Source organism: Capra hircus, chromosome 25, assembly GCF_001704415.2.
Source record: "Capra hircus breed San Clemente chromosome 25, ASM170441v1, whole genome shotgun sequence".
Classification (NCBI taxonomy): Eukaryota; Metazoa; Chordata; class Mammalia; order Artiodactyla; family Bovidae; genus Capra; species Capra hircus.
The window spans coordinates 22122084-22145716 of record NC_030832.1 but is presented as its reverse complement, the minus strand read 5'-3'; the positions used below and the strand labels follow the sequence as shown (position 1 = coordinate 22145716).

At 43.9% G+C, this 23633-nt stretch overlaps 1 protein-coding gene across 2 annotated transcripts in view; it reads right to left on the bottom strand.

Moving 5' to 3' along the window:
- The window catches only part of RBBP6 (RB binding protein 6, ubiquitin ligase), a 37372-nt gene extending 32553 nt beyond the window's left edge, over window positions 1–4819 (bottom strand). The window contains exon 1 of one of the 2 annotated variants that reach the window (XM_013974828.2): window positions 3543–4819. In XM_013974828.2, coding sequence (XP_013830282.2) covers window positions 3543–3708 — 166 coding nt within the window. In that variant the 5' untranslated portion in view covers window positions 3709–4819. The remainder of the gene's footprint in view (window positions 1–3542) is intronic. The other variant, XM_013974829.2, reaches the window with a different exon arrangement.

The following is a 23633-nucleotide window of genomic DNA, read 5'->3' as shown; positions in this document are numbered from 1 at the left end:
GGTTTTAAAATAAATTTGCTATGAAAGGAATTTGCAAAATAACCCAAAATAATCCACTACAGGGGGATATATGTAAAAATATAACCATCTCTCTTAATCACACAATCAAGTATTAGGGTTCACTCTTTTTAAATTACTGAGTTTACCTGACTCACTTAAGTTACTTAGCACCAAGTGCTCTAATTATTAAGCTTATCAACCTCTGTTCTAATTTTAAGTTTATCAAATATGTAGTAAGCATTTTAAGCTTTTATAGATGTACTGGCTGTATCCTTTCTAATCACATTATCATAAATTGGGTTTCCCAGGTGGCACAGTGGTAAGAGATGAGTAAGAGATGCAAGTTCAATACCTGGATTGGGGAGATCCCCTCGAAGACGAAATGGCAACCTAACCGGTATTCTTGCCTAGAAAATTGCACAGACAGAGGGGTGGAGGGCTACAGTCTACAGGGTCATAAAGAGCTGGACATGATTGAGTGCACATACACATGAACTGTTCAGGAAAGGGTTCTTTTTGATATATGTATTTCAAGTAGTAAGCTTTATCTTCATAAGTATCCAATTAGAGTGAGGCAATTTTCTAGTGTAAGACTACCATCATTATCTTTTGCATAGTTCAGGATAGTTCCAAGTTCCAAGCAAGCTCTAAGAAAGAAAAACCCAGAAGCATGGGAGATGAGGAATCTTTAGGAAAAAAAAAACCTCTAAAACTTTATGTCAAATACCAGAATATTAAGTTGCTGACTATGTAACAACTGTCAAAAGAGTTCACTGTAGGAACAAACAGCAACTGTGTTCAGGAGCTTTCCAAGACAAGTTTATTCACCTCATCAACACAGTGCTGTCAAGCTTAAAGTCTGGCTCTGATGCCACATGCTCTCTAATTGACCTTTTAAAGTATCTGAATTACACTGATGATTCCCTGCCTTTAAGATACCTCAATAAGTAACCTGTTAGCTTCAAAAGATCCTCTCTATTTGACACTTCCAATTTTGATCCAAAAACATGAAGAATACGGATGAAATGAAAAACAAGACGAATTTAAGAAATGGAGAAATAGTCTTTTGAAAATCCTTTTTCCTCAGCTTCCAAATCTTTTTTACCCTAAGTTCAGAATAAAGGCTGTTTTGCTGTGTGTGTGTGCTTTCTTTTGGGGGGTGGGGGGGGGCGGATAATTGCAAATAAGCAGAAAACTTAGAAAAACAAGTTTATATAGGAAAAACACAAAAACATAATTTGAGATTCATTTTGAAATGTAGTCTAGAAACAAAGAAGCAGAATTCTTAAATCTGAAACATGAAATTCTGATTCAAGCATTTCAGTCTAAGATTTAAGAGTCCTAAACATGGACAGACTTCCAAAACTGTCTGGAATCTTTTATAGAAACATGATAGAAACATTAATTCAAACAAACTAAAGCGATCCAGTTTGCCATTCTTTCCTAGGCAATCTCCTAACTATGAAGCTATAAATATTTATTCTGTCCTCTTTAATTCACTGGATGGTGCTAAAAGCAAGTGGCATTCTTACTCAGCTGCCTTGTGACACTTATACTACTTGCCATAAAATTCATTAAGTGCCTAAATATCTTTTTCTCTCCTAATTTGAGGACAGCATAAGATGCATACTTTCTCTTCTCTTAACCAATCCAATAGCAAAGCTTACTACAGCAAAGCTTTCTCCAATAATGACAGTTCACAAATAAACAGAAAAAAACAGAAAACACAGGGCTGGGCAAAGCACTTTCCTGCTTTCAGCATTTGTAAAAATAAGGTATTAAATAATTTCCTAGCTTAGAAAAAAATAACACATCACAAACTCTTAAATTCATGGACAAAAATTCAATCAACAATAATTTATTCCAGTCTAACAACGATGTAATCAGTTATTAGATGGAAAAGATTGACGGAGTCTAGTCTTAAACGAATAAATTGTGTTATACTCAAGCAAAATATGAAATCTGTATATGATTAAAACTGCCATAATATTCTCTAATTTCACTTAATAGTTTATTTTCTCTCGTTCATTAAGTATCATTAACATATCCAGATGTCCTAAAATTATCAATCCATCTGTTAAGTGTGACTAATGCTTAAGGAAGGCTTTTGTGGCCTTAAAAAATATTTCCCTTAAGGTATTTTCTTGAATAATATTTTTAAAAGCTGTTTCTCATGATCACCAGCAATTTTTCCTCACAATCACAATTACCAAAGCCTCACATGAAGCCTCTCTTAGATCTGATAACTGAAAAACCGGAAAGGGGGGAAGCGGAGAATATTCCTGCACATGTTATCAAGTTAGTAAACAAGTTCTTTCTGGTTTTGAGTGCTGTTCCTTAATGCAATTATATTTATGTCTGGATGTAAATGTAAAAAACAGCTCTTGTACTTGACAAGTGGGGGAACCTCCCCCAATTTCAACTAAAAGAATCCATGTCCCACTAAGCCAAATTTAGTGATCAATAAACTACCCTAACTAGAACTTCACTTTACTTCTCATCTTATCAAAAACAAAACCTCAAAAGACACAAAACGACACATCAGCGTTGCAGTCCTGAGAAAAGAAACCGAAGTTAAGTTCAAAGCCAGAGTCTGAAAATAGAAACTCTAAGAGGCCACTCTGTCTCATTCGCATATCTATGTTAAATTCTCAGTATCATATAAAAAGCTTCAATAAGAGAAAAATTTAAAGATTCCAATTAGTGGCTTATGTATATTTATATGGTAGCGCAGCAGACTATTTTTCAGTATCCTAGTATCAATATAATCATATAAAATCAAGCAACCACTATTTAAAACAATATGTACTTTTGATCTTTATGAAACTGCTAAAATTTGAGGGTAATGTGAAGAACGTTGAGTTCAACTACTTAATTCTGGAACTTAACACACCAGAAGTGCCTCGCAGCACTTCCTCACCACCCCGGGCCCCAGCCAGCGGCCGGGGGGCTTCGGCGGTATGTCACACCAGAACATATCAAGTTCCAAAAGCAATTCCAACTTTAAAAACCGGCTGGATTAAAAACATCAAAGGGAGGATCTTTCTCCAAACACAGGCAACTCCAAAATTAAAACTAACTAAATAAATCGGGGAAGGGAGAAGAGGAGGACATAAAATTTGCCATCAAATCCCCTATGGTGATTAAGTCAGAAAGTTAGAGAAGGTTCTCCAGCGCTGCTTTACAAAAAAGCCTTCCTTACGCTCTCCTTCAGATGGAAAACAGATTAGAAAATGCCCCAGGGTAAGCACTCAGGCAACCTGGATGACATCCCCACCCCTTACCACCAAAACCTTCATTTAAAAAAATCATCTGGGAGGAATCAACAGACAGTTGGGGATCGGCCGGTTGCAGATGATCCAAGTATACAGAAAACAAATCAAAGTCAGTTAAACTCGGGGGCTGACTGCTGCAACCCCTGGCTATCAATGAAAGTCGTCCCCAAAGTGTTAGAACGAACAGTCCCACAAGACATAATGGCGGTTAGTCTCCTGCCAGGCACCTCGCCACCAGCCAGGATCCGAAGCCCGGGCGGCTCTTACCTTCTTTCGTCTGTGCGTTGGTGATCTGCAGGTCGCAGTCGGCAGCTTTCAGCTTCTCTCTCCCCATAATCTGCTTCTTTAAGTCGCAGAGGGAGATGTGGAGCCCATCAAAGGTGACGGTATCATAGTTGAGTTTAGAAGAAAATTTATAATGCACACAGGACATGGTGCCAAAGGATTCCTAAGGTTCAGCGAGGAGACGTGGACACGCTCAATATATGTATATTTATAAACTTAAGAGCAAAATATGTACACACACAAAACACTCAGAGACACCGAAGGACCCTAAAAGGCCTCAGATTAAATACTCCCCCAACCACAAGCAGGGGTTCGTAAAAACAATAATTCAGAACCCGCCCCTCCCCCCGGATATTCAGAATCGCTTCATGTGGGAGGAGGCGGACGAGGACGGGGCAAGGGGGCAAGCGAGAATCCGCCAACCGGCACAATGTCACCCGGCTGGGTCCCCCTCGCTCATGCTAAGGGCCGGCAGGAGACGGGGGCAGCGGTGCAGTCAGTAGCGGTCAGTCCACACGTTAAGAGTCCGAGTGACCCCGTGGGGTCAGGGGTCCATAGCGCGGCCGCACCTCCCGGATGGTCTCTTTCTCCGTGGATGGGGGTGACCCAGGCCCCGGGAGAAGGCAGAGGGGAGAGGGCCTAGGCCCGAAGTCCACGAGCGGCCTCTCGCCTCCTCCTGGCTTCCGGACGACCGGCGTCGGCTGCCCCAGGCCCAGGCCCCCGCCACGCAACAGACCCCTTTCGCCTGCTCCCCGCAGGGCCACGGGCGGCCCCGCGGCCTAGGCCGAAACGCGCGGTCGGCGGAGGAGAGGCCTTCCCGCAGGCCGCCCCCGGCTCCGCCTCCCCCCCGCCGCCGCCGCCGCCGCCAACGCCAACGCCGCTCAGACACAAAGCCGGTACTAGGCCTCGGCTAGGCCTCGCAGCACTTCCTCACCACCCCGGGCCCCAGCCAGCGGCCGGGGGGCTTCGGCGGACCCTCGCGACGCCGCCGAAGGCTCCCTGACGCTTCCTCTCGCCGAGTGCGCCGAGCTTCTCCGCCTTTCGCTTCCGTCGCCTCTCGGCCCAGTACCGCGAGATTAAGCCCGGAAACCGTCGGGCAACGGCGAGGGCTCCGCCGGCTCCCTGTTTTGTTTCGCCCCTCTGCCGCTCTCGGGCCCTCACCAGGCGCCGGCGACACCTCTGAGCCAGGCACTATGGCGGACGCGGCCTGGCTTCGGGCGAGCGCCCCACTCCGGGGTCTCTTAAGCAGGGATTGCACGGGCGGCGCGCGCGGGGCGGGGCTGGCGTGCGCCGATAGGCGGGCCGAGGGGCGAGGCCTGGGCGTCACAAAGCGCACCGGCCCGCCCACGTGACCCCGCGCTTTGTGACTCCCGAGCGCGGAACCTGAACCAGCCGGGTGAACGGAAGAAACCATCTGCCTCAAAGGGCGGGGTGACAGGCCGCAAAGAGGACCGGCTCACAGCGCGGTTCCGGAGGGGAGCTCAGGTTTCCGCTGGTGCGTGGCTAGTTCCCACTGAAAAGTGGCGTGTGGGAGGGGCACCTAGCTGACTCCTCCTTCCACACAACCCCCGTCGATTCTCCCGAGCGCCCCAATTTAAGTAAACATTATGGTTGCTATGCAGTTAACTATGGTTGCCATGCAAGCACCCCCTAGCTTCCCCTTACAACAGACTGGTTATCTAAAGCTCTTCCTAAGGAGAAATTCTGGAGGAGCCCCGGGCTAGAACAGATAACAGCCACTACTGTGAAGATTTACTGAGATCTTACTACATGCTAAGCATGGGGCTAAGCGCTTTACAACACTTCCAGATTCTGAGCAGTTGCCTGCTTTGAAACCCTAACTGTGGGACCCTAGATTTTACTCCTCTGTGCCTCCCGTTTCCTAGGTTATAAAATGCTCTTTAAAAAATAAAAATCGTACTTGGCTTACAGGATTGTCATGGAGTAAATGAATACGTTTTCATTGTTGGGGACCGTGCCTAGCACATGGTTCGATGTGGCTCAATAAATGTCAGTTTAACAACGTCAACGAAAAACCCCGAGGTGGTCAGCACTACCACTCTTTCCAATTTATAGATGAGAAAACTGAAGCTAGGGATCGTGCACTTTCTGAATTTGCAGAATCAGAGGAACGTCTTTTCGGTGGCGGGGTCCGAAATTCCTTTGCTAATTGCCAGTAATTGTACTAAGCACCACCCAGTCCAGTGTTCTTGCGCGGAGAATCCCAGGGACAGGGGAGCCTGGTGGGCTGCCGTCTATGGGGTCGCACAGAGTCGGACACGACTGAAACGACTTAGCAGCAGCAGCGGCAGAACTAAGAACCCCCTCAATAGATTGGCATCTTTTCTCCTTGGTGCTTGGGGAAGTTATCATTACATCCATACAACTCATAATGTCATCTTATTGGAAAAGTCTCTGGAGGCCACCTTATTTAAATAGGACCGTCATCACTCTCCATTCCTATACGCTTAAATTTTCTTCCAAGCATTCATCATTACTCACAGAGTTTATGTCTACTTTTAAATCGTCTATACTGAGAAAGGGGACTTTTGTCTTTTTTGCTTATGCTATATCTCCACCTCAAAACACTGCCTGGACGCTAGTAGGCACTTAATGTGTTGAATAACACATTTTTTATGTGATCTATAGTAATAGCATGGTTTTAAGATTTTGGCAAATTAAGGACAGTCTGAGAGATACAAATACAATTTAATTCAGCATCATCATCAATGCTTTTCACATGTAACACATTTCTCTTACTTTTATCTTCTTCAGTAACCCACTAAAATTTTCTTGCTCTTGGGTCCACTTAAGAAGGGCTGTTCTTCTTGAAAAAAAAAAAATTTCTGTGTGAATGAATGAGGGGAAAATTACATCTAATGAAAGAAAATGACAAATCATTCACCAAAGTGGTGAATCTGTATCCTTTCACTAGTCTTTAGCTAATCCTACCAACCCTAATTTAATCAGTCAACTTGATGAGATTTAAAGGATGCCACACCCTTAGGGTAGAGTAAAGCTGAATCCTGTCAGAAGAGCAGTAAGAGTTCTTTGAAAGAATACACAATCAGTGGTGTGACTGGGTCCAACAACCGAGAGCCCTTTATAAAACTCTGTTTACTCTGGGCACTTATTTTTGGAGACCTCACTCCAGATCACACCAAACAGGTCAAATGCATCCACATTAAATACACTTTTGATGAGATTTAATTAAGTAGCTTGATTAATGACAAAATGTCATTAAATTCCTTTATTAATATCAATTTTGTAAGTTTGTTTTGGTTGCACAGAATTACATTCCCACTGCTGTACCCATCTCCCCAGTTTTTTCAAATAGTTTATTTATTTGGCTCCGTTGGGTCTTCGCTGCTGGAGGACTTTCTCTAGTGTCAGCAGTTGTGGCTCCTGGGCTCTGGAGTACAAGCTCAACAGTTGTGGTGAGCGGGCTTAGTTACTCCACAGCATGTGGGATCTTCCCAGATCAGGGATGGAACCTGTGTCGCCTATATGCAGGTGGATTCTTTACCACTGAGCCACCAGGGAAGCCCTCTCCAACATTTTTGTAAGCCCTTGAGAAGCCTTTTGTGCTATACCTATGGCTCAGTTGTGTCCAACTCTTTGTGACCCTGTGGACTGTAGCCTGCCAGGCTCCTCTGTCCACGGGATTCTCCAGGCCAGAATACTGGAGTGGGTAGCCATTTCCTTTTCCAGGGGCTTTTCCCCACCCTGTGATCAAACCGCGGTCTCCTGCACTGCAGGCAGATTCCTTACCATCTGAACCACCAGGGAAGCCCTTCCAAGTGCCCCCTCTGTAGCAATTTTGGGACTCTCATAGCTAGGATTTTATAACTTTGTCCTTCTCAAGCCCACTGTACCTCCTCCCTCCACCAAGCACGTGCATTTAGTAGATTCCTTACCTTAGTTCCTTTGGCTAAAATTTGTCACTTGGGAGACCCACAAAGCTCTGCCTGTCCCCTGCAGGGAACATGGACTGCTACCCAGGCTCCAGAAGTTAGGGTGAAGTTAGACTGCCCTCACGGAGACTGCAGTTTATTTACAGTTATAATCTAATCTCCCAAATGCCCCAGATCATCGGATTCTTAGTCTGGTCTGCATGCTCTCAGACCAAATTCATCAAAGGTAGATATGTATGCCCCCACACCGTCGATCTACCAATATATCTTCCCCAGATGGTTGATTGCCCTTATATTACTTTTGTATTTATTTATTTAGCATTAAGGCTACACAAATTTTTGCACTTTTAATAAAATACATCAATCTTCTCCCCTTCATGTGTTTTGTGTTTGTGTGTGGTGTGCGTGTGTTGTCGTTGTTGTTTTTGGCTGCGTCACACAGTTTGTAGGATCTCAGTTCCCCAGTGGACTAGGGACTAAACTCGGGCCCTTGACAATGAAAGTGTCAAGTCCTAACCCCTGGATTGCCAGGGAATTCCCTCTTTCAAGGTGTTTACTTCTGTACAGTTCCTGGCCATTCAGCACCCACCTTAGATATTTATTTGCCATGTTTCCTTCTGGTTTATGTGTGAACTTCCTGTGTTTAAATTCTGTAATCTGTTTGAAGGGTTCTACACAGAGCAAAGATCATTTTATCCCTTTCAAAACAGTGCAAGGGACTTTCTGTCTTGTTTTTTAACTGTTTTTTTTAAAAAAATCTTATGTCTATAATACATAGATGATTTTAGTTTTTAGAAGATTTTTGCTACATTATTTTTGACTCCCTTCTATTTTGTCTTCTTAACAGCATTTTAAGGCACATTTAATTTGTTGAAAGCTAAAGGTCATTGATTATTTAAGTCCTCATATGAACTGAGTTTTTGAAAACTGATATGAGCAACCTATTTCCTCCCCACTATTAATTCATGTATTCATCAACATTTATTCAAATAGGAATTCCCTGGCGGTCCAGAAGTTAGGACTCAGCACTTTCATTGCAGGTTCAATCCCTGGTCAGGCAACTAAGATCACCACAAGCCATGCGGTGTGATCCAAAAAAGAAAAAAAAATATGACAATACCATGCATAGGAGACACGTGTAGGGAACAGTGAGATTCCTTGTGATCATTGTGGGGTATATGCTGGAACAGTCATTTGGAGAAAAAGTTTGGAATTCTCTTGCAAAACTAAGCATTCCTTTACCCCATGAATCAGTAATTTCCTCCTTAATTTGTGAAACAGTTAAAATAGTACTTTCCTAGAAACAGAGTAAGGGGTTATAGGAGAAGAAATGAGAAGATGTTCAATGAGTATAGAGTTAGTATATAGATACATATATATGTCACTTTTATATATATAGTATCTTTATGTATATAGTATCTATATATAATGTCTTTATATATATGTATATATTATCTTTCTCATATTGGTTATAAACACAAGGCAAAATTTAGTTCATGAATTTGGACAAGAATTTTATGGAATCTCTCTTTTTAATAACAAAAAGCTGAAACAACCCAAATGCCCATGCTGTGAGAATAGATAAATACATTAAAATTTACCCAGACACTGGAATGTTGTTCAGCAGTAAAAATAAATAAAATATAGCAATGTGCAATAATATGGTGATAGGAATCTTTTTAGCTGTTCTTGAATCAAAAAAGCAAGTCTCAGAAGATAGTATATTATGTAATACCCTTTCTTTGAATTTCAAAAACAAGTCAAACTAAACAATGCATAATTTAGTTAGGCATTTGGATATAACACATCTATACAAGACAACTGGAGAGTGATTCCCTCTGAGAAGGAAGGATAAAATACAGAGGAGGAACTCAGAGTTATTGGTAATGATCTTGTTCTTGGATAGGTTCACTCTTTGTGATCACATGGACTCTAGCCCACCAGGATCCTCTGTCCGTGGAATTCTCCAGGCCAGAATACTGGAGTGGGTTGCTGTTCCCTTCGCCAAGGGATCTTCCCAACCCAGGGATCAAACCCAGGTCTCCCACATTACAGGATTCTTTGCCATCTGAGTCACCAGGTAAGCTGATAGGTTCGCAGGTATCCATTATTTTACTAAAAATAAAGAACAATTAAACTAAAAGGGAGTCATGCACAGAACAGTGATAACAAGTGGTCAGGAGATCAGGGTTATGATTAATTCATTGATGTGCCCCTGAGGTTTCAGCCCTCCCTTCTTCCTGCTGCCGGCAAAGAATCTCACAGACAGGAAAATGAAGCCTCTTTCAAAGAAACCAAAGTTAGTTTAGCTCCCTAAATTCCTATAGCACTTAAAGCCATAACTGTAAAAACAAGCAAACAAACCTCATGTTTTGCTTATACTTGTATATTTTGGTTCTAGTTTTCTTGTGTTCAGATCAGAGTCTACTTGACCATCAGACTCGGGTTGACCTGGGGGACCTGGAGCTAAAACATGGCACTGGTGACCTCACATTGTCTTATGTCTTCTAACTTCACTCCACCGCATAAAAGTGGGACTCAAAACCAGGAATGTTTTGAAGAGGTGAGGCCTCATAAAAGCATCAGGAAACGTTATGTATAGACAGACACATGCCACGCTTGCTTCTTCGAGGAATGCAAGGGTTCTGCATAAACACAGAAGAGGAATAGGAATGGAAATATTATTGTGCCAGAGCCCAGGCAAAGCTCAGAACCTCCGAGAAGCTTCTTCTGTCTAGGGCGAATCCGACCTATTCATTCATTCCTTCAGATATGAAGTTTGTAATGAGCAGCAGTGTGTTCCAGGCACTGAGCTGGCTGCTGGGCAATCTGCAGTAAACCTATCAAAGCCCCTGCCTATAGGAAATTTACAATAAGGAAGGAAAGTCCTGTAATTTTAGAGGCTCCCAAACTTGCTGTGTGACCTTAGGAAAGTACCTTAACTTCTCTGGCCCTTGGTTTCTTCCAGGGATGTTTTATGGGCTCGCGTGACTGCACTCAGAAGGATCCTGTGCTTGGTTTAATGCTCCGCTGTTGCTCTCTAGACATTCCTCACAAGTTTCGTTTCCATTTTGTCCTGAGTCCCACAAAGTGTGTAGCTGGTCTTGGTTTCCTCTCTTTTTGGGCGGGCGTTGGGGGGTAGGGGGTGGGGCTGGGTGCTGTACCCTGCAGCACGCCGGATCCTAGTTCTCCAACCAGAGACAGACCAGAGCCTCTTGCATCGGAAGCAGGAACTCTTACCCACCAGACCATCAGAGAAGTCGTTGGTCTTACTTTCTTGATTTGTAAGACAGAGTTAAAATTGTGCTTTCCTAGAAACAGAAAGTGGGCTTCCCTGGTGGCTCAGCAATAAAATAATCTGCCTGTCGATGCCTGCCAATGCGGGAAACATGAGCTTGATCCCGGGGTCAGGGAGATCCCCTGGAGTAAGAAATGGCAACCTACTCCAGTATCCTTGCCTGGAAAATCCATGGAGAGAGGAGCCTGGCCGGCTACAGTTCCTGGGGTCAAAAAGAGTCGGAGACTACTGGGCGACTATACGCACACAGAAACAGAAAGTAGGCATTGGCAGAGGGGGAAATGGGAAGAGTTTCAGTTTCGTTAGATGAAAAAGCTCTAGAGATCTGTTGCACAACAAAGTAAATATACTTAACACTACTAAGCAGTACATTTCAAAATGATTTTTACATTTTATGTTATGTGTAAAAAAAGACAAAAACTAGTATCTTCCTCATAAGGTTGTTAATATAATTCCCTGACCATGTTTGGCATAGAAGCACCACATAAATACATGTGGCAAATGCTAGAGATATTTCTTTGAAGTGCTTCCAATTCAGGTAAATATAACAACAACACAACAGCTCTGGCTGGCGTTTGCCACCCATTTCCTATTCACCATGCCCTGTGCCAAGTATTTTGAATGCAACCCTCCTTAAATTTTCCCAATAACCCTGCGAATAAGTCCTCATATTATTCCCATGTTATAAACGAGGCAATGAGGTTCAGAGAGGTTAAGTTGTATACTTGATGTCACATTGGATCCATCATTTAAAACAGGGCGTGCCTGGCTGGGCAGGGCAGTCTTCTAACCATGACTCTATGTGACAGCAGGGGTGTCCTACGGAGGGGCCCACGAGGAGAGGTTCCCCCTCCTTGGGTACCAGGAGCAAAGCTGATCCACTGCCAAGAGACTGTCTCCCACCTTCTTTGTCTCACACTTCTTTTCTGTTATCTTCAGCCATGTGTTTTATCTTATCTCTGCTCCTGGATTAAGTTTTCAGAGGGCACAGACTGCATCTGCTTCAGCTGTGTCTCCCGGCAGGCACCTGGAATGTGCTGGATAATTATTGGTGGAGTCCCAAAATGACTCTTGGGAGATGGTGAAGGACAGGGAAGCCTGGCATGCTGCAGTTCATGGAGTCGCAAAGAGCTGGACATTACTGAGCAACTGAACAACAACAAAATGACTCCTGATAAGTGGTTCTGTCTGGCTTCTCTAGCAATAACAAGCTTGGTAGATTAAAGTGGGGCTGTGGCCTTGAATCTACCCTTTAAGGAAGTACAAATGGGGTGCCTTTAGGTACACAGGCCATCTCTCAGGCTTTGTGTGTGCCCCTCCCCCCAACTCTGCACCCAGGATTGCTGATCTGATGTGTCGGGTTCTGTGTTGCCTGCTGAAGGCACAGTATCTCACCTTTACCATGACCCTGTGAGGTAGGTCTGATTATTTTTTTTATTTCATGCAGGAGGAAAACCGAGGCCCAGAGAAGGAAGCCCGAGGTCGCATCCCTCAGAGGTGAGGCCAAGGTCACAGTTAGGAGTGATAGAGCCAGGTTTAAACCCAGTGGGTGCACTGAGTCTTTCTGTTGGGGGTTCCTCACTGTGTCTATCCCCTGTGCCTGTCTTGGTGTCTACCCAGCTTTCAATTTGCTGCTGCTGACAAAGGCATCATTCATCTCATGGATGCTTATTGAGTGACAGCTTGTTCCTAGCATTGTTCTAGGCCTGTGGGAAAAGGCTGTGAACATGACGGGCAAGGCTTTTGCTATCCTAGAGTTTCTGTTCTGGTCGAGGAATGTCACAATAAGCAACGAGACAAGTAGAGAGAAGATAACTGTAGAACGTGAAAAGTGCTATGAAGAAAATTAAAGCAAGTTAGGGAGATGGAGAGTGATGGGAGCGGTGGCTGAGGGTGATTTAACACTGGATGGTCAGGAGAGGTCTCTGTGAGAAGGTGACATTTGAGTGTGAGGTTCTAAGAAGATTCCAGGTGGGATGAATGCCTTGTGCAAGCGTCCTAAGGTGTAATCAAGGGACAGTCAAAAGGCTGGGATGGCTGAGGCACGGATAATGATGGGCAGTGTCTGAGCTTAGGCCACAAGCATTGCAGGGGCCCAATCACAAAGGGCCGCAAAAGCCACTTAAACAAATTTTGATCTAGAGAGGAATGTTCTAGAGGAGTATGAGAACTCAGGCGGGACCCTCTCGTGTTAACATTCAGAGCAATTTGAGTGTGACTGATACCACAGCTGAACTATAATTATCCTCAGAAGCCTCTGGGAGGTTCCAGGAACTTGAAGGGGCCCGGGATAGCATGGAGCTGTCAGGTGTGGCTGTTTAAGGCAGAGTTTGGGTGGCACATACACCATGGCTCATTGCATCATTCCCAGTGGTCACGCGACCAGGGTTACAGGGCAGATAGGTGGGGAAGGATGATCCAAAGGAGAGCCGTTTCTTCCGGTAGCTCCTGGAGCCTGTTCCACCTGTTGTGCAAGCTGGTGACACAGATCCGGCAGGAATGAGTCAAAGGTAACCCTAATTATCTAGGTCTGTGATTTGGTAGAGGAAGGGGCTGGTGGGAGAGATCCTCCCCAGTGAGGCTGGGAGAGGGAGACTGGGAAGAGAAAGGGATGCCCATGTTTGAGCTCTGACTCTGACTAGGCACAGAGCTGGCTTCCAAAACAGAGCCTGAAGGGTCTGATTCAGCAGGACTTGCCAGGATGTGCAGGTGTTTCTGATGAACAGCTAGGATGAAGAGCCTCCACATTCCTGGTTGCACGTGGTTAAGTGCACAGATGCAGGCAGCACATAGTCTTGGTGGAAATCCCAGCTCTGCCACATACTATGTGAGGGGCACTGGACAAGCCAGGTAAACTCCCTGTGCCCTGGTTTTCATCACTGTCCAATGCAGCTGATAATAATAGTACCTCACTCACAGGTTATTGGAAAAACTAAAGCACCGGAGAGCAATACCTGCATAGACTAAGTGCCATGTAAACATTGTTGCATTATTGCATTGACCATCAGGTTCACCCTGTAAGGAAAACATCATCATTATTCAGATTTATAAATGAGAACTGAAGTTAAGTGACCTTTCCAAGGTCACACTGAAAGTATTTCATTTGCCAAAATAAAAAGATCCCTCTCAAAAAATCCTCCAAATCAAAAATACAACACCCGCACTCATAATCGCTATCAAATTACCTACGACATCTTTCACAGAACTAGAACATTTTTATTTTTTATTAAAAAATTTTTTATTGGAGTATAATAGCTTTATAATGTGTTAATTTCTATTGCACAGCAGAGTGAATTAGCTTTACATATACTATATCCCCTCTTTTTAAAATTTTCTTCCCATTTACGTCACCACAAAGCATGGAATAGAGTTCCCTATGTTATACAGTAGGGTCTCACTGGTTATCTATTTTATGCATAGTGTCCAAATTGTCCTGGAGAAGGAAACGGCAACCTACTGCAGCATTCTTGTTTGTATAATCCCATGAACAGAGGAGTCTGATGGGCTATAGTCCACGGAGTTGCAAAGAGTCAGCCTGACTGAGTGACCAAGCACACACACACACACAACACACACACACACACACGCATGCACGTGCACACACACACACACACACACACACACACACCCATAGTGTATACATGTCAATCCCAATCTCCCAATGCATCCCACTCCTCTCTTTTCCGCTTGGTGTCCTATGTTTGTTCTCGACATCTGTGCATCTATGTCTTATTATATAGTATGTGTCTTTCTCTGCCTGACTTATCTCACTTAATGTCCTCAAGGTCCATCCAAGTTGTCACATGTGGCAGGGTTTCCTTTATTCTAGTAGATGAATAGTGTTCTAGTGTGTGTGTGTGTGTGTGTGTGTGCGCACCACATCTTTAATCATGGACATTTAGGTTGTCTCCATATCTTGGCTGTTGTGGATAATGCTGCAGTAGCCACGGTAGTGCATATATCTCTGCAATAATCTGAAACAACACACTTAAAAAATTGTATAGAAACACAAAAGACCCCAAAGCAATAGCCAAAGCAATCTTGAGAAAGGAGAATGGAGTGGGAGGAATTGACTTCAGACTATACTACAAAGCTATAGTATTCAAAACAGTATGGTACAGGCACAAAATCAGACACATAGATCAATGGAACAGGACAGAAAGCTCAGAAATAAACCCATGCACTTATGACCAATTAATCTGTGATAAAGGAGTCAAGACAATACAATGGAGAAAAGACAGTCTCTTCAGTAAGTGTGGTTGGGAAAACTGGACAGCTGCATGTAAAAGAATCAGTTTAGAACACTCTCTAACACCATATACAAAAATCAACCCAAAATGGGTTGAAGACCTAAATGTTATACCAGATACAATAAAACTTCTAGAGGAAAACATAGGCAGAACACTGTTTGACATAAATAACAGCAATATCCTTTTTAAGCCACCTCTTTGAGTAATAGAAATAAAAACAGAAGTACATAAATGGGACCTAATTAAACTTGAAAGCTTTTGTGCAGCAAAGGAAACCACAAGGAAAATGAAAAGACAAACTACAACTGGGAGAAAATATTTGCAAATGATGCTCATACAAAGGGATTAATTTCTAAATTATGCAAACATCTCATATAGCTTAATAACATCAACGACAAAAAAACCCCCAACAATCCAATCAAAAAATGGGGGGTGGGGTGGGAAAGAGGTCCAAGAGGGAGGGAATATATGTTTACATATAGCCAACTCACTTAACTGTACAGCGGAAATTAATGCAACATTGTAAAGCAATTATACGCCAATAATTTTTTTAAAAGGCAAGAAAAAAAATGGGCAGAACGTCTAAATAGACATTTCTCCAAAGAAGACATACAGATGGCCAACAGGCACATGAAAAATGCTCAACGTCACTAATTATTCAGTTCAGTTCAGTCGTTCAGTCGTGTCGGACTCTTTGCGACCTCATGAATCGCACGCCAGACCTCCCTGTCCATCACCAACTCCCAGAGTTCACTCAGACTCACATCATCGAGTCAGTGATGCCATCCAGCCATCTCATCCTCTGTCGTCCCCTTCTCCTCCTGCCTTCAATCCCTCCCAGCATCAGAGTCTTTTCCAATAAATCAACTCTTTTAGAGAAATGCAAATCAAAATTACAATGAGATATTACCTTGCAACAGTCAGAATGGTCATCATCAAGAAGTCTGTAAACACAAGTTTCCCTAGTGGCTCAGTTTTAAACAATCTGCCTGTCAATGCAGGAGACACAGATTCGATCCCTGGTCTGGAAAGATCCCACAGTCCTTGGAGCAACTAAGCCTGCATGCCACAACTATTGAGCCTGAACTCTAGACCCTGGGAGTCACAACTGCTGAGCCCACATGCCGCAACTACTGAAGACCGTGTGCCCTAGAGCCTGGGATCTGCAACAAGAGAAGCCACTGCAATGAGAAGCCCGCACACTGTAACTAGAGCGTAACCCCCACGAATTGCAACTGGAGATAAAAGCCCTCGCAGCGACAAAGACCCAGTACGGCCAGAAATACACAAACAAATACAATCAGACAGAAAAGTCTGCTGCTGCTGCTGCTAAGTTGCTTCCGTCGTGTCCGACTCTGTGCAACCCCTTAGACGGCAGCCCACCAGGCTCCCCAATCCCTGGGATTCTCTAGGCAAGAATACTGGAGTGGGTTGCCATTTCCTTCTCCAATGGATGAAAGTGAAAAGTGAAAGTGAAGTCACTCAGTAGTGTCCGACTCGTCGAGACCCGGTGGACTATAGCCTACCAGGCTCCTCTATCCATGGGATTTTCCAGGCAAGAGTACTGGAGTGGGGTGCCATTGCCTTCTCTACAAATACTAAATGCTGGAGAAGGTGTGGAGAAACAGGAACCCTCCCGTACTGTTGGTGAGAATGTAAATTGGTGCAGTCACTGTGGAGAACTGCACAGAGTTTCCTTGAAAAATTCAGAATTACCATATGATCCAACAATCCAACTCCTGGGCATGTATGTGGAAAACACACACACACACAAACACACACAAACACCTCTAATTTGAAAGGATACATGTGCCCTGGTGTTCACAGCAGCACTATTTACAGTAGCCAAGAAACAACCTAAATGCCCATCAACAGATAAATGAGTAAAGAAGATGTACAACCTATAGACAATGGAATGTTACTCAGTCATAAAAGAATGAAATAATGCCACTTCCAGCACATGGATGAACCTAGAGATTAACATACTGAGTGAAGTAAGTCAGAGAAAGACAAATGTCATATGATATCACTTATATTTGGATCTAAAATATGATATAAATGAACTTATGTACAAGACAGAAATAGACTCACAGACATAGAAATGATCTATGGAAACAGGGCAAGTGATAAATTGGAACTTGGTGTTAACAGACACACACTACTATCTATGGGCTTCTCAGGTGGTGCTCGTGGTACGGAACCTACCTGCCAATTCAGGAGACGTAAGACACGTGGGTTAGATCCCTGGATCAGGAAGGAGGAAGATCCCCTTAGGTAGACAATAAGGACCTATAGCACAGGGAACTACATTCAATATCTTGCTATAACATATGATGGAAAAGAATCTGGAAAAGAATATAATATGTATGTATGTACATACATATATTATATATACATATAATATATGACTGAATCACATTGCTGTACACGTCAAACTAAAATATCGTAAATTAAAGTGAAAGTGAAATCACTCAGTCGTGTCCGACTCTTTGCAACCCTCCCTACACTTCAATTTTTTTTAATGGCTAAAAAATAAATCAAAATCTTTTGGGGGAAAAAGTCACACTCAGTCTCAAAATGCTCCAATGCTCTGGGGTCCAATGGGCCCATATGACACTTTGCTCTGCAGACAGGAGGCAAGAATATTACCCTTCTTGCAGAGTGGTCCTGAAGGTGAAACGTGGCAGTTCTAAAGAGTGAGGCCAAGTCCCTCTTCCAGTCAAGGACTTATAACGCCCCAGATCAGTCACATGCAGTTAACAGTGATAAATGCTGGGCAAAATATTTTAAAAAATAAATAAAGTAATTAATGACCGAAGGCTTCCCAGGTGACGCTAGTGGTAAAGAACCCACCTGGCAATGCAGGAAACTTAAGAGACGCAGGTTTGATCCCTGGGTTGGCAAGATCCCCTGGAGGAGGGCATGGCAACCCACTTCAGTATACTTGCCTGGAGATTCCCATGGACAGAGGAGCCTGGTGGGCTACAGTCCAGAGGGTCGGAAAGAGTTGGACATAACTGAAGTGACTTACCATGCATGAGGGCACGGCAGAATGACTAGAGACAGGCGGGTGTAGGTGGTGGCCATTAGGTAGAAGAAAAGGACAGGACTGGGTGAATGTCCTGTTTTCAAAGGCAGCATACATCTGTGCTAAGTGGAGGTGCTGGAGGCAGGGTGGCTACAACTCTGCCAGAATTCCTGGGTTTACTGCCCTGAAGAGTCAGAGGGCCGAATGTTCATGAACACGTGCTAAGTTGCTTCATTCGTATCTGGCTCTTTGCAACCCTATGGGCTGCAGCCCGCCAGGCTCCTCTAGTGATGGGATTTTGCAGGCAAGAATACTGGAGTGTGTTGCTGTTTCCCCCTCCCGGGGATCTTTGGGGCCCAGGATCAAACTTGGGTCTCCTTCATTGCCAGCAGATTCTTTCCCGATTGAGCCGTAGGCTTCCCTTTCATGAACACCGCGTCTGGAAATTGAGGGGGAAATCCTGGAAAGGGAGATCCAGAGAAGAGGAACCTCACATTCTATACATGACCCCTGCTGAAATCTCTAGCAGACTACTTGTAAACAGGGCAACTCCAGCTGTGGTGGTTAAACAAAGTGAATTGCTACACTTCAGCAGCTGCTTACCTTCCAACGGAGGTGGTCTGCAGCTTGAGTTCAGCCACCGGTATCTGCCTGCTTCAAAAAAAGAAAAAAGGAATGCGACAACCTGCTATGTATTGATATGGGAGGATGTTCAAGATATATAAAGTGCAAAGCACAGTAAAACTCAGTGTATAATAGGCTTCTAAAATTATATGTATACATATATGGGACATGTATGGGACTTCCCTGGTGGCTCAGATGGTAAAGTGTCTGCCTACAATGCAGGAGACCGGGTTCAATCCCTGGGTGGGGAAGATCTCCTGGAGAAGGAAATGGCAACCCACTCCAGTATTCTTGCCTGGAAAATCCCATGGACGGAAGAGCCTGGTAGGCTACAGTCTATGAGGTCACAAAGAGTCGGACACGACTGAGCGACTTCACTTCACTTCACTTCATATTGTGTATGCATACATGCATATGTACCCATGCACTTGTATATATCTAGACTATTTCTGAGAAGCTGAAAGGATACACAGGCTGGTAACAGTGATTGCCTTCTGGGAAGGAAAGATGGAGTTAGATGGTTGGTCCAGCCGTATGAGCAGAAAGATTACTTTCTTTCTTCCTTTGCTTTTGTATTTTTTCTTTTGAAGTCAGATTCACTGAAGTATAATTTTCACACAGAACAATTCATTCATCTTAGCTTACAGGTTTCTGATTTTTGGCAGAATGCAGTCACATCGCCAAGCACCATCGCCTCCAAAATTCCCATGTGCTCCTCTGTGAAGTCAGCTCCTCGCTCTACTGCCACTCCCAGACAACCATTGACCTGTCTTCTCTTCCTGCTATTTTACCATTCATCCTATAAATGGCTTCATACTGTATTTTGCCTGTTTTTTTTTTTTGGCTCCACTGTACCAGCATGTGAGTTCCTAGTTCCCTGATCAGGGGTGGAAATCATGCCTCCTGCTTTGGAGGGACAGAGTCCTAGCCACTGGACTGCCAGGGGATGTCCCCATACTGTATGTATGTTGCCTTTTGAGGCTGGCTTTTTTCACTTGACCTATTTAATTTGACATTCATCCACGTTGTTGAAGCCATACTTCCTTCCTCTCTGTCACGGACGCGTCTTCCATTGTATGGGTCCATTGTGGTTGGTTACTCATCAGCTGAAATATTTGGGTTGCTTTCATTTTGGCCGCACGCAGCTTATTATATACTGTTGAACATGTGAGCATGTTTAGTCACATCAGACTCTGCAACCCCAGGGACTGTACCTGCCAAGCTCCCTAGTTTGTGGGATTGTGCTTGCAAGAATACTGGAGTGGGTTGCCATTTCCTCCTCCAGGAGATCTTCCTGACCCAGGGATCGGCTTATGGGATCTTAATTCTCGTACCAGGGATTGAACCCATGCTCTCTGCAATGGAATCTCGGCGTCTTACCTGCTGGACTGCAGAGAAGTCCTTAAGTTGTTTCTTGTTTGGGCGATTATGCATGACACTGCTATAAAATTCAGGTTTAGGTTTTTGTATGAACATGTGTTCATCTATCTTTGGTAAATACCCAAGAATAAGTTATTGAGCCATTGTACATGTAACTTTACAAAAAAACCCTGCCAAACTGTTTTCCAAAGTCGCTCCATCTTGCATTCCCACCAGCAATGTATGAGACTCCCCACGGAGCCACGACCTTGTCAGTTCTTGATATTTTCAGTCTTTTTCGTTTTTTAAAAAGTCATTCCAACAGATATGTGGGAGTATCTCATGTATATGTCCCAATAGTTAATAATGAGAAGCATCTTTTCAAGTGCTTACTTGTCACCATATGGGGTTGCAAAATGTAGGGCATGACTTAGCTACTGAGCAACAACAATCTTTATAACAGAATTCTTGAGATATAATTCACATACCATAAAATTTACCTTTTAAACATATACAGTTCAGTGGCTTTAGGTATATTCACAGAGTCATGCAGCCATCATCACTAATTTTAGAACATTTTAATCACCCCACAAGAAACCCTGTACCCATTAGCAGACATTCCCCACTCATGCCTGCTAACACCACCTTGCCTCCTTCAGTCCTGCCCTGAACCATAATCTGTCTTCATGGATTTGCTTAATTTGGACACTTCATACAGATGAAATGATGCACTATGTAGTCTTTGCTGTCTGGTATCTTACACCTAACATCACGTTTTGAAGATTCATCCGTATTTTCAAGGTTTATCATGTTGTAGCATGTATTGGTACTTTTTGCTGACTAATTGTCCACCTTTTATATAGCTGAAAGATGTACTGTTGTATAGTTTTGTTTATCCATTCCTTTACTGGTGAATGTACGGGCTTTTCTCTAGCTGTGGTGAACGGGGACTAGCCTCAAGTTGCAGTGTGCAGGCTTCTCACTGCGGTGGCTTCTCCCGTCTGGAGCACTGGCTCCGGGGTGCCCAGGCTTCAGTAGCTGTGCCTTCTGTGCTCTGGAGCGCAGACTCGATAGTTATGGTGTATGGGCTTAGTTGCTCCACTACACGTGGGATCTTTCCGGGTCAGGGATGGAACCCATGTCTCCTGCACTGGCAGGCAGATTCCTTACCACTGAGCCAGCAGGGAAGCCCCTATGTTTAACTTTCATGGGGAACCAACAAACTATTTTCTATAGCAGCTATTCTATTTTGCTGTGTGAACTCAGAGATCTCAGGTCATTCCCAGGTAGGCCTTCCCCAGCCCAGACCTGAAGCTGATTAACCCCTTAGTCACACTGCCCCAAACCCTACCCAGCAAATTAGAGTTGGTTTATTAAGTGCCTCCTCTCCCTAAAGAGACATTGTTCATGCACCTCCCTCCTACCCACCCGCTTAAAAAAGGAAAAGAAGATGGGGTCTGCCAGGACCCCATCTGTTTGGTTGCAAAGTTGTGTCTGACTCTTTTGCGACCTCATGGACTGTAGCCCACCAGTCTTCTCTGTCTGTAGGATTTCCCAGGCAAGAGTACTGGAGTGGATTGCTATTTCCTCCTCCAGGGAATCTTCCTGACCCAGGCATCAAACCTGCATTTCTTGCATTGGCAGGCAGATTCTTTACCACTGAGCCATTTATGGCCTCAAAGCAGCATCTGTCTGTTTTTAGGTCCCTTGAGAGTCACATTCAGATGAACTTCCTGGAAACACACAAAAACAATCTAAGCTTCTGGGGTGACATATAAAGGCTTACTTGCTCCTTTACTTAAAATAAACCCCCTTTTGGCCCCGACACTTGCAGGGACCTTATTTCTCCCACCAGGGATCACACCTGGTCCCCTGGCAGTGGAAGCATGGAGTCCTAACCACTGGGCCTCAGAAAAGTCCCAAAATACCCGCTTCAGATCATGTATATTGTCCTAGTGAAGGTACATAGACTACATCTAGAAACACTTGTCAGCCTGCCAGAGACATCTTCAAAGGTTCTCCTAAAAGAAAAGCCTGGGGAAGTCTCACAGGGCATGAGTCCACTCCTATGGGACAAGATTCTTTCAAGACAGGGGTAGCTTCCTTTTTAAAATTTTAGTTATTTTTAAAATTGAAGTACAGCTGATGCATAATGGTAGCTTCTTTTTGAGAAAGTTGAATAACTAATTGTTGGGTTGTGCTGGGTTTTCGTTGCCCCGCAGGCTTTTCCCGAGTGGCGAGCGGGGTCCACTCTCTAGTGCAGTGCGCTGGGCTTCTCAGCGTGGTGGCTTCTTCTGTTGCAGAGCATAGGCTCTAGGTGTGCAGGCTTCAGTAGCTGAGAACATGCGCTCAGTAGTTTTGGCTCCCAGGCTCTAAAGCACAGGCTCAGTAGTTGTGGGGCACGGGCTTAATTGCTCCGTGGCATGCGGGATCTTCCCAGATCAGGGATCAAACTCAAGTCTCCTGCATCGGCAGGCTGACTCTTTACCACTGAGCCACCCGGGAAGCCCCACAGATAGCTTCTTATATGACGAAATAGTCTAGGGAACATTGGCAACTGTTGGAAATGTGCTGGGGCCAATGGAATTCTAAGAATCTCAAAGAGTTGTCCCTCTTACTTGAAAATGCCTAGTGTCCTCAGAGAGTCTCCCTTGCCTCCTCCCAGGGCCAAAAAAGTAATTCAGGAGAAACAATCTATCGCCCCGCCCCCCACCTCTGCATCAGTTTAGTTTGCTGAAAGGATAAAATATAAATTTGAATTTGCATGTACTGATGGCCACTGGGGAACCCCTGCCTGGAATTGAGTTCCTCCAGAAGCACATCCTGAGACAGGATGTAAATGCGCATAGTTTATTTGGCAGTTGATCCCAAGAAGCGTCAGTAGGGAATTAGAGTCATGAGACAGGGAAAGGAAGGAAGCCAATTAAAAGTGTTTCATGGAACAGGTTACTGCTGTGGGTAACTGGAGTACAAACCCCACTGGGGAAGTTAAAAAAAAAATTCGACTGCACTGCACAGCTTTCGGGATCATAGTTCCCCAACCGTGGATTGAACCCAGGCCCTTGGCTGTGAAAGGGGAGGGTGGTCCTAACTACAAGGTCACCAAGGAATTCCTCTTAAGTTTGTTTTCTATGTCTGTGAGTCTCTCTGCTTTGCAAATAAGTTCATTTGTGTCATATTTTAGATTACACATATAAGCGATAACATATTTGACTTACTTCACTTACTATGATAATCTCAAGGTCCACCCATGTTGCTGCAAATGGCATTATTTCATTCTTTTTTTTTATGTCTCATGATATATATGCGTGTATACACATATACCATATATATATAATCATATCTTCTTTATTCATTCATCTATTGATGGACATTTAGCTTTCTTTTTGTGTCTTGGCTATTGTACATAGTGCTGAACATTGGGGTACATGTATCTTTCCAAATTAGAATTTTCATTTTTTCTGGATATATGTCCAGGAGTCAGATTGCTGGATTATATGACAACTCTATTTTTAGTTTTTTCTTTTTTTCCAATGTTTTTTAATACTTAAATTTATTTTTAACTGAAGGATAATTGCCTTACAATATTGTGGTGGTTTC